The sequence below is a fragment of the Larimichthys crocea genome, chromosome VI (genome assembly GCF_000972845.2).
Source record: "Larimichthys crocea isolate SSNF chromosome VI, L_crocea_2.0, whole genome shotgun sequence".
Lineage (NCBI taxonomy): Eukaryota > Metazoa > Chordata > Actinopteri > Sciaenidae > Larimichthys > Larimichthys crocea.
The window spans coordinates 11123692-11135312 of NC_040016.1; the positions used below are offsets into that span (position 1 = coordinate 11123692).

Sequence of the window (11621 nt, forward strand, 5' to 3'; positions counted from 1 at the left end):
GGGCTGAATGACCCCTGGGTGCTCTAATAAAGCCATCTGTAATGGCACCTGCCTGTCAATCAAAGCGGCCATGCTGTTAACAATCAAATTTCTAGGTGTCAATCTTCATATCTAACTTTATGTATGAGCAGGATATGTGTATATATAAACATGTTTTCATATTGGTTTATTGTTTATACTACTGCCACATACCATAGCAACAGTTGCAGTGACAATGCACGTTAAAGGTCCAGTGTGTACGATTCAGTTTTACCTAGCAGTCAAGTTGCAGATTGCAACCATTGAATATTCTCCCCTGGCTCACCCTCTCCTTCAAAGTTTGTAGGAAAAACTCTGGCTAGAAATTCACGTAAAAAGCAAAAGGCCTTATCTCGATCAGTGTTTGGTTTGTCTGCTCAGTGCCACTGTAAAAAAAAAAAAGGTGGTTCAATATGGCAGACTCCATGGAAGAGGACCCGCTCACTCTGTAGATATAAAGGACTGATTTTAAGACAACTAAAATACAACATTCTTATTTTAAGGCGATTATACGCTAATGAAAACATACTATTCAATTCCTGCCTTAATCTTACACACTGGACCTTTAATAGAAATACACAAAAGTCAATATAAATGCATATTAAAAACAGCAAACACACAATGATAAAATAATGTTTTTAATTAAAATGTTATATCCTCCCAAGAAGCTTGATTGTTTTGTTTTTGTGAAGATAGTTTATGTCAAAATATGTATGAATACATAAAACTATTAGCTGCGTAAAATGGTAAACCGGCTCTAACGAGTCTAAATATATGCATGTTTGCTTTTTGCAACTAAACAAACACCTTTAACGTGTTTGTCAGGCTTTATTAGCCTTAAGCTTTTCTTTAGAAACATCCTCAATGGGAAATAAGATAGCTGCGCTAAGAGGGCAGGAATCATCTTGACTGGTTTAGTAATCTTTGCTGTCGCCTCTCCAGCTGTGTGTGGGTGTTTTTGCAAGCATCGAGGAAATATGTAATGACTGACCGAGCAGGAAGTAAAGCGTGTGTATTTCATAACCTTTGGACTTTAAGTGACCACGGCTGGGTTATACAACATGTTTATTTAGCGACCAAAATACTCCACTAACCGTCATCCTCCTCTTGACTTTGTCTTGGCGACCAATCTTTGTTACCCACCACGCTCCGACGTCACGGTGTTTGCCTCTGTGTGTGTGTGTGTGTGTGTGTGTGTGTGTGGGACTGGACACACATGATAAGACAGCCCTGCCCGTCCAGCAAACTGTAACACACACACGTACGCACCAAGCCGAGCAACATTAGGTCCGAGGAAAATAACATAGGAAGGAGCCAAGGAGCTGAAACCAGCGGTGAGTAACACGCACAAGGCTCTGACATAACCTGCAGTATAATGACAGGAAAGTTAGGTAAGTGTCCTTCAGTCCAGACTGTTCTCCCACATTTATCTGTTTCAGTATATTAATAATTAATAATTCACTGTTGCATTAAAAACATATTTTAACAGCATTCAAGTCGCCTGTCTTTTAAGTTTTGCAACATTACTCGTTAAAAGTCTAAAAATGTTGGTTGTTCACTGCATTTTCACACCGTCTGTACAAGACAGCATGAAAAACAACTTTAAATAATATTAATGACTAACAGGAACTGGCCTTGACTGACCTTAACTGTCCTAAAATACCTCTCTCAGATACCAGTACTGGATTATTATTGTGATGATGATGATGATGACAGATACCAGTACTGGATTATTATTGTGATGATGATGATGATGATGATAATGATAGGGGCTTTATTTGTCATTGTAACAGTACAAGTACAGTACAACGAAATTGCAGACGAGTCTGTCCATACAAATAATACATGTAATATGACAAATGGGGGAGGACAGGACAGTGTATTGTACTCATATTAGTACATTTAGTATGAGCTACAGTGTGTTTAAAGCAGCTATAATACTAAATACTATAATACATAACTACTTGTATGTGAGATGGGGTTAATAGTGATGATCAATTGTCACCTGACTGCAGTTATGTAGTATTTTATGCTCCTTGTTTTGGTTTAGTGGTCCATAACTTTAGTTCTCTCCAGCCTCCAAGTGTTTCAGTTTAACAAGTGACCATGTTAAATGGCGACCTTTACCCGATACATTTGTTGGGGGTTGTAGTTCTGACAAGTGGCAACCTCTGTGGAGTGAAGCCAATGTAGAAATGCCAAAAACTGCAGCTCCTTGAACAGACACCTGAGGCGGAAGAGACAGGACTGTAGCCAGAGCCACAGATTTTGAGTTTCAACTTGTACGTGAATGAAATCCTGCCTCTAACACTGTATCCAGTTTTCTTCATACATCTCATGTCTCCTGTGTTCATCTCAGAACATGTGGCTGCCCATGCTTGGAATGACGGCCTTGCCACACCTGGGAGGTTTCTATGGAGGCTACATCACACGCAAAGAGGTGAAGAACTGGTACCCAACCCTGCAGAAACCATCATGGCGCCCACCGAATGCAGCATTCCCCGTAGTGTGGACATGTCTGTATACAGGCATGGGGTAAGCATCTTTATGACCGGGCCCTGCAGCCTTTTAGGATTTTATTCTCTATATAAAGGATCCTGTTTTTATCATTGTTCTTATGCAGGTATGGCTCCTACTTGGTGTGGAAGGAGTTGGGAGGTTTCACTGAGGATGCAGTGGTTCCACTGGGACTGTATGGGCTACAGCTAGCTCTGAACTGGACCTGGACTCCGATTTTCTTTGGTGCACACAAACTGAAATGGGTAAGTTTATCGCACTGATGTAATTGTTTATTTTAATCGGGTATATTCTACGCTCTGTTTAAAACCCTCTCTCTGTCCAACGTAGGCTCTCATTGAGATAGTGCTTCTCACTGGGACCGTCGGAGCCACCATGGCGTCTTGGTATTCTATCAGCCGCACTGCCACTCTGCTGATGGCGCCCTACCTGTCCTGGCTGTGCCTCGCCACCGCTCTAAACTACTGCATATGGAGAGACAACCCCGAGAAAAAAGAAGAGTAGGAGACACTTCTGTGTGCTGCGTTTGCATTTGCACGTTCAGCTGATATTTCTGAGGATTGATATTAAAATACCAGCTTGTCAAAGATCAACCAGTATCTGCAGATATGTTAACTAATGTTGAAAAATGATTTAACTCCATAATGAGGTCATTGAAAAGTAGTGTGCCCAGCAGACTTGTTTGTTTACGGTCATCTGCAGAATCTAAAATGGCAGCTTTATACACCTGAGCAGGTGTGTTACTCCGTCCGATCGTGGTAATGTGAATGTTTAACTGTCAACCTGCCTCTTTGTCACAGTTTTGTACTAAGCTGTTTGATCAAAGACATTAAATCTCATTTATTAACTTCATGTCCCATGTGTGCATTAATAATAATAATGAGTGTTATGTTGTACTGTTACTGCTTTAACTCAATTAAACAGATTTTTATCCAATTAAACACTATGGCATTAATATTCATTCAGTCACAGAAGGCCACCAACTCAGTTTTTAAAGCCATGGCATATCTACATATATGATGACTGAAGTCACGTGCGGTGAAATACACAGATTTTATATTAGGTAAAAGGAGAACATTAAATATTCAGTGTTTGTTACAATAATTTGTATTAGGGGAGATAAAGTTGCATCGGTGCATCCAGTCTGTATAATATTGTGTCAAAGGAAAGATATTTGGTCCACAAAACAAAGATTTTTCATGTGATGCCAATTCACATTGTTAAAAACAACCTAACTAATATACAGTGGAGGTAAATATTATATTGGAATTAAATTCTCTCTAAAGCATTTTTAGTCAAATTTATGTTTGTGGAAGGAGTTTCTCGCTAATTTCTTTATATTTGGTTGTGTATTGATTGATCCCTCCCAAAGGTACAGGCAATAGTTTGTAAATTCAAAATAAAAATAACAGTCTATAAAGATACCAACAATAAGCTTTATTTCTGTACATACAGTGAGAAAAGAAAAGATAGGAAAGGACAGAGAGAGAGTTATTTTTCAGGAGCTTTCTCTGGAGGAGGGTCTTCTGGTGATTTGGAGAATCGCTCCATTAACGTCTTCCACAAACCCTTTTTCTCCTCGTCCATCTGTTGCAAACTCCCTACACAACAACAAATCAAACATATATGAAACAAAAAGCTAACTATAACAAAAGTGTGTTTCATAAACAGTCATAAACATAAATGTTGCTCCTTACCTGTCAAAAGTACTTTACACTCTTCCACCGTCACTCCAGTAAAGCTTGTGTCTCTTACACGAGGAAACTGAGGACAGACAAAAAAGACATTATTAGACACATAGTTGTGTGAATACATTGTTTGGAGGAGCATGTTTCCCCTGATGTTTTGCATATTATTATTACATATTTTAAATGTAGTCTCATAGGAGAGACAATACCTTATGTCAGTGTTGCTCGTCAGTGTTATTAGGAACCAAACCAGACAGGTTTAAAATGAAAATGTCTTTACAGAATGAATACTCAAACTTAACTGGTCAGTTATTCCTTATCTGACAAACTTCATGCTTCATCATCTCCAGAGAGGAGAAGAAAATAATTTGACATATCAGAGACTGTTACAGAATATACACTGTGCTTACCCGTTGTCTGTAGAGGTTGCCGTTGATGCGAGCCAAACTTTCATACATCTGGTCGCACTTTTCTGGATCTGAGATCTGGTGGGAAACGCATTGATTTGACAAATGAGATAAATCTGACCGCCAAAAAAAACAGTTTTTCCATCACATTTTAAAAAGCAATCATATTTTTGACACAACTATAAGTCAACCAAAACATTGGCAGACTGCTGTTATCTTATTTCTACAGATATTATACATAATCTACATAATAAGAACCTTTTCTAAAACACAGGATGCTTTTGTTATTGGTGCATTTATTTAAAATATCTAATCCAACTTGTGGTAGGTGCTTCAGGAAACATGGGAGGAAACCTCTTCAGATCACTTTCACAAATTGACATGTATGAATGCCCAAAGGGCTGCAAGGATGCAAACGCAGGATTCTTTGATTAAAGTTTGAAGGAAACAATTACTATTTTAATTTAAAAAAAATCATTATTTCTAACTTTGTCAATAGCTATATTTCCTATTCATTTTGCAATATGAACTATGTAGTGACTTTGTTTAACTTTGTTTCAGTCACTTGGTAGATGAGAGGTGGATATTTATAATTTATTTTTTTTTATTTTTAAAAAAAAACCTATTTCCGTATGTTTTCATGTGACAACATAGGATTTTTTTTAAAAGTTAGTTGGGGGCGTATTATATATATATATATTATAGCGTAGCTATATTTATAGATATAATATAATATATAATATCTTATCTATTCCTTTTTTCCATGGATGTTTGGCAAACGTCCATGTGTGACGTGTATATATATATCTTTTTTATTATATATTAATATATATATAATTTATATATGATATTATTATAGATTATATATATATTATTCATGTCACACACTATAACTACCCTTAAAATTACTTTTAATGGAGTAGAAGGAGCGATATTTTTCAATGACATGTAGTGAACAGTATACTTAAAAAACTAAAACTATAGTGAAACATTGTTTTACATGAAACATGTTGTTCTGTCTTTCTGCACAGCTCGTTAAACCTTTGTGTTCAGCCGCAGCCTGACACGAATGATCCCTGACATTATGATTATTGTAGGTAAAGATACATTTCCAATGATCGATCGATCAGCTGGACAGACAAGGTCAGCGCTGTTAGCTCATCTCCTCCACACAGCTATCGACTTAGCCGGCTTAGCTCGGTCTGTCATGCCGTGTGTCGCGTCACTTAAGCCGCAGTACCTGTGTGTTTTCGCCCTCACGGAAGGCTGACGCTACTCTCTGCCGCAGGAACGTCCCCAAATCACGGCCTTTCTTGTACTCATCCCGCGGCCACTCCTCACACAGCTTCAAGAACCGACGGTACCTGGTAGCAGACATCTTTGGACCATAGCATGTAGTGATGGGTCTGTTGTGAACGAGCCGGTTCAAAGAGCCGGCTCTTTTAAGTTGAACGACGGGAGCCGGCTCCGTTGAGTGACATTTTGAAAACACAAAGGCAAGCTGTCAATAGCTGTCCTTTTTATAGTTTTTATAAGTGTTCTACAAGCAAGTTAGTGCATTCATTGGGCGGTTTCAGAGAGTTACAAGGGTCTGTAAATACAATGAAAAGAATTGGCTACAGCATTTTATTGATATTAGAAAATGTATTTTTTTCTTTTGAATACATCAGTACAAAGGATGAACTGAATATATATATAATATATGTGTACACATACAACTCATAAGTCAAAACAGCGCTAAATTTGGTTGAATTATTAAAGGTATAAGTGGTAAAATAAAGAGCCGGCTCTTTTAAGTTCAACGACGGGAGCCGGCTCTGGTACGTGAAGCGTTGAGTGACATTTTCAAAACACAAAGGAAAGCTGTCGTATCAAGCAGGATCCACAAACAACCTTCACGGACACGAGACCTATGCATCCAACGGTCAATAGCTGTCATTTTTAAAAAAAAGTTTTTATAGGTGTTTCTATCTGTTTTGTGTAGCAGAGTGGTTCTACAAGCAAGTTAGTGCATTCATTGGGTGATTTCAGAGAGTTACAAGGGTCTGTAAATACAGTAAAATCAAGTCAAGTCAAGTCAACTTTATTATCAATGCTGCCATATGTGCAGGACATACAGAGAATTTGAATTGCGTTTCCCTCTTATTGCGTTTTCCCGCGTTTCCCCGGTGCAATCAGCAATAAACATAAAATATATAAAATATAAGTAAAAGATGTAAAAAAATATAAAGATATATACAAGCTAAAAGACATCCAAGAAAAGACAGTAGCAGATCTGGAAGATATAAATAGTATAAATATGGTGATATGAACAGAATGAACAATATAAACAGAAACAACAGTCTAACAGGAACAGAATGAACAATATAAACAGAAACAACAGTCTAACAGTATCAGTGTTAGATTTTTCTTTTTTCTTTTGAATACTTACTACAAAGGATGCACTGAATATATACATGATATTATAATAATACTCCGCTCTGTAGCCAATGACATTGTGGGTGTATGTTATGTGCTATTGTGTGTAACTGTGTATTTTGCATTATGTGTCCTGTGTGTTTTTTGCTTTGTACTTGTGCTGTAATATGTTTTAATTGCGTCTGCCGAAGGGACTGCAGATGAAAAGTAGCTGTAAGCTGTAACTCTGGTGCAGTACATCAAATATAATCGTTTATGTTTAATACTGTGCATGGTCCCATTAAATAAATGAATGAATTAATGAATGATATATGTGTACACATACAAAACAGCGCTGAATTTGGTTGAATTATTAAAAGGTATAAGTGGTAAAAAAAATAAACAGCCGACTCTTCTTGGTGAGTCAAATGATCCGACTCCCTAAAATGAAACGAACTTCCCATCCCTACAGAGAGTTGGGCTTCATCGCGCACCGTACTTGTGTTACATCTAATCTGTTCCCCCTCGTGCTGCCTGGTCACCTCGTTGCGGTCGCTGTCTCCTTTTGTTTGCAAAGATGAGCGGCTCAGACGGCAAGAAGAGCTCGTCCCCCGGTGTGATGGACTGGATCGGCTCGGCCTGTCGGTTCGCAACAGACAGAAACGACTTCAGGAGGTGAGCTAACTAAGAAAACACTGAAAACACTGAAAACACTTTAACTGTTAGCACTGCAGCTAATGTCAGCTCACACTCCAGCCTACAACTGTGGACTAAACAAACCCGTTTGTTTTGATTATTAACTGGGGAAAACTGAGCTCCAGAGGCATCCGAAAGATTGTTTAACTAGTGGTTTAATTACAGTGAAACATCCAGTGTCATGACCTTTCTGTCTCCCCTCTTCATTACCTAACACTTCAGAGACTCCTCTGGCTGAATGACGTTTAAAATCATGCGTTATGTTTTGTAATAATAATAATAATAATAATAATGCTGATACTGGCTTAATGCACATATTGGTGCACATGTAAATGAGCAAAACTATGTGTAAGGTGATTTGTGGAGGATTTTTCAATGACCACATGTCTTGTTCAGCACATATTGGTCACATTTAATTAAAATTAAAACAGATTTTTATGGATTCTGAATTAAAGATGTTTATGAGACATGTACTCACAGTTTCCATGGCAACCTTCTCCTTTCCAGTTTTCTGTCTGTCTCTACAGCGTCGCCGTGGAGTAAAATGCAGATATCATCTGATATCATTATTGGATCTAGTATCTAGTATTGTGTTATCAAAGTTGCCGTGTACTGAACCTGAGCCGGCACAGAAAATGTGTACACAAAGACACAGACAGCAGTTAATTAGTAAACTGTGTAGTATTTTATCTTCAGCTCACGTTGAGACATTGTTTTTGTGCCGTTTTGTTGAAGAACAAAGAATAAATCGTCACTTTTTCTTCTGCAGGAATCTTCTGGTCAACCTGGGCTTGTTTGCAGCTGGTGTTTGGGTTGCGAGAAATCTCTCAGACTTCGACCTCATGTCTCCTCAGCCTGTGACATAACCTGATCAAAATACGTCACAGCCAAAAACCAGGATGATGGTGAGATCCTCTTCTTTACTTTAACACATACTGTTACAACAACCTGATTTATACAGTATACACACATGAAGACTGGTGCCACGGTTACAAATGATCTGCTTATAGAGGTTTGTATTTGTGTTTAACTTACAAATGATCTGCTTATAGAGGTTTGTATTTGTGTTTAACTTGATTTTTTTGTTCCTTTTTAAGGTGTCTTGGACCAACAAAGAAGTAACAAGGAACAAGAATGATAATCAAACTTTGATGACTGGTTACTCTTTGAATACAAATTATCCTGTTGGCCTAGTTTAACTTGACTTTTCTGTAGAATAACTCGTTGTATGTCATTGCACAGTAGATGGCCTGAAGAGAAATAATGACATTGCATCTTGTATCTTGTTGTTGTTGTTGACCCATTTAATAATTTAATTTTTAAAATCCTGCATCCAATCACTGAAGTGTATTTTTTGGTACATTTGTCTTTTTGAACCTGTGATTTCTGCAGCTATGTCGGCTCAGGAGCTCTTTGTCGCTGCAGCTCGTGAATGTCTGTCCGCTGGTAGAAAGTCTCTCTCGGTCCCTCAGAGTCTGGACCTGGCTGCTCAGGTCTCGGCTGTTGATTTGGGATTGAAACCAGCTTTATTGTACGATAGCAACGGCGCCGGTGCAGATCAGGTGCAGCGGTATTTGAGCTCTTTGCAGTCTTCGCAGCTTGTGTCTAAATCACTTCTCACACTAGATCTGAACGGAAACGCTCTCATTGTCAATCCGGTTACAGTCAGAACAAATGTAGAACAGCTGTTTCACGATGGCGGCGTGTCTGTGATCGACGTCCGCCACTCGCTGGAGAAACCTGCCGTCGCTGACCCGCTCACAGAAGAGCTGAAGAGCATGACACACGATTTACTGCTTCTCCTGAGAGGGTTCGAACTGAAGGAGGCTGAGAAACCTCATTATGTCGGAGAGAAATCAGAGGACTGGAACCTGTGCACAGTGTTCGGTCTTTTACTGGGTTACCCTGTCACCTACTGGTTCGATCAGACCAAGAGCTTCGAGAACTGTCTGTCTATGACTCCCCTGATGGTGACTACAGCTTCAGCCACATGGCTTCCAGACTCCGCAGGTCACACGTGTCGTCTGTACTCCTTCAGCGTCCCGGCCGCTCTGCTTCAAGACACGCAGCCCAACCTGGAAAACTGGAGGCTTCGTTTACAGGAAAGATTTCAGCAGCAAAATGTCCTAAAAGATCTCAGAGTTTGTCAGTCCACAGTCACGCTGCCTTCAGTCTGTTTGTGATGCGAGCATATTTCGTTACAATAAACTGTATGTGAGAACATGTGGGTTTACTCTTATCGCTCCATTAAACTGTTTCAAAACAGCTGCTGTTTAATGTGAATGTGTAATGGTATTCAAACCCTGGGAGACGACACACACACACACACACACAATGAACGAAGTCTACAAAGTTAACATCTGGTCTATAAAACCTTCAAATAAACTGTGAGGACAACAACAGTTGAATCTGAGCAGAAATTTATATTTTATTTCATCAGAGAGATTTGAAATCCAGCTGCTTGATCCAGTCTGAATAAATCCAAAATAAATACTGTATGTTTCACCAATCAAACTGATTCATTTCATCAGTTGTCAGGTAAGCAAATACTGTGTTATTTGTAAGAAGGAGCCTTACAGTCTTTTTGACATTCAGATAAAAAGGTCCAAAACAAATACAAAGAATATATTTTCATGGCAAACATTTTTACTTGTCATAGCAGGAAAAATGCAGGTGTTATTAATAATATCCACTTTGCATTTAGCTGTGCCAGTTCCAGGGCAGAACTACATATATACGTATTCTGTCCAGCAATACGACGCACCGAGGAAATGAAGGAGCTCCTCACAGCTGAAAAAAAAAAAAAACTAATTGTGCTTTTTGTGAAACACCAAATCTTTGGTGTCTGTCTTCAGTTGGAGTGACATGCAGCAGTTAAAATCATCACATCATTTCTTGATTGTTTCCCTTCTTTGTAAGTGGCTTTGGATAAAAGCTCAGCTAAATGACTAAATGTAAATGACGACTTCCCCCGTGACATTTCTGTGCAGAGTGCTATAATGTTTTAAAAATAAAATAAAAACAGAAAATAACAGACAGGCGTTTGTCAGTTTATTTCAAATATTTGCATCAGTTTGAGGTAAAACCAGATCTGCTTCTTGAAAGAACAAAAACAGTCTGTAGTCTCAAGCGTCTTACTTCGCAGTTAGATTGATTTGTTTAAAAAATGTAATAGAGGTCCATTCTTTAGACTAAGTATGTTAGCATTTAAAATGCATACAAACAAACAATCTCAGCACCATTATATAAAAACATGAGACTAATCACACACACCTTTAAAGCAGCTGACACACCATAATTTTATAATCTCTTGAATTAGTTTCCAAAACTTCACCTTTTCTATGTGTCTTACGTTCCACGATTATGTTTGCTTTAATGCAATAACAGCTTGCAATTCCATGTTCACAAACAACAACTTTTCGTTATAAACAGTGTTTGTTATAGCTCATTTCATTTAAATAAAAGCACATCGGTGTACAACAGTGAACAGACACAACCCATGTGGCTAACTCCCATTTCAAAGCTTTCATCTTAGAGCCTTGAGACCTGAACCACACATGTTGTATCATCTACTGCAACATACTACGACACTCAAACCAGCAGTCAGACGTGTCTCTGTTGTTTTTGCTGGATCAAGATATTGACCCCCCTGATACCAATTTGTTTGTCAAAGACGGCATACTTCCCTGTGTAGGACAATTAACATCTTCAACTGTTGTGCATAAAATAGGTGCTGAATTCTCCTGGCAGAAGTTAGATGCTCGTCCCATATGTCAGCTGAGGCGGTCATCCTTACAGTAAAGTGTTCACCTGTGTAAATAGAGGTAGTTTTGACTAGTCTTTCTTCCTCAAACCGTACGCACGACCATCAGAGGGGTTGAATGACTGACAGAACTTT

At 38.6% G+C, this 11621-nt stretch overlaps 4 protein-coding genes across 5 annotated transcripts; 3 read left to right on the forward strand and 1 right to left on the reverse strand.

Annotated features, from left to right (window-relative positions):
• Positions 1-957: 957 nt before the first annotated feature.
• On the forward strand, positions 958-3476 carry tspo (translocator protein). Of its 2 annotated transcripts, none has more exons than XM_019262466.2 (4): positions 958-1409; positions 2378-2553; positions 2642-2780; positions 2866-3476. In XM_019262466.2, the coding sequence occupies exons 2-4, from the start codon at positions 2381-2383 to the stop codon at positions 3037-3039; spliced, it is 486 nt and encodes a 161-aa protein (XP_019118011.1). In that variant the 5' UTR covers positions 958-1409; positions 2378-2380; the 3' UTR covers positions 3040-3476. The 2 variants fall into 2 exon arrangements, with proteins under 2 accessions (XP_019118011.1, XP_010744625.1); XM_010746323.3 differs by having other exon boundaries at positions 960-1352.
• A 475-nt stretch (positions 3477-3951) lies between these two features.
• uqcc2 (ubiquinol-cytochrome c reductase complex assembly factor 2) lies at positions 3952-6051 on the reverse strand. Its single transcript, XM_010746322.3, has 4 exons — positions 5871-6051; positions 4634-4708; positions 4233-4299; positions 3952-4136 (listed from the first exon to the last, which is right to left on the reverse strand). Exons 1-4 carry the CDS (start codon positions 6006-6008, stop codon positions 4027-4029), a joined length of 390 nt encoding a protein of 129 aa, XP_010744624.2. The 5' UTR covers positions 6009-6051; the 3' UTR covers positions 3952-4026.
• A 1477-nt stretch (positions 6052-7528) lies between these two features.
• tomm6 (translocase of outer mitochondrial membrane 6 homolog (yeast)) lies at positions 7529-9004 on the forward strand. Its single transcript, XM_019262445.2, has 3 exons — positions 7529-7702; positions 8493-8628; positions 8821-9004. The coding sequence occupies exons 1-2, from the start codon at positions 7605-7607 to the stop codon at positions 8587-8589; spliced, it is 195 nt and encodes a 64-aa protein (XP_019117990.1). The 5' UTR covers positions 7529-7604; the 3' UTR covers positions 8590-8628; positions 8821-9004.
• A 78-nt stretch (positions 9005-9082) lies between these two features.
• cvih1orf74 (chromosome VI C1orf74 homolog) lies at positions 9083-9988 on the forward strand. Its single transcript, XM_010746321.3, has one exon. The coding sequence runs from the start codon at positions 9118-9120 to the stop codon at positions 9904-9906; it is 789 nt and encodes a 262-aa protein (XP_010744623.2). The 5' UTR covers positions 9083-9117; the 3' UTR covers positions 9907-9988.
• The last annotated feature ends 1633 nt before the right edge of the window (positions 9989-11621 follow it).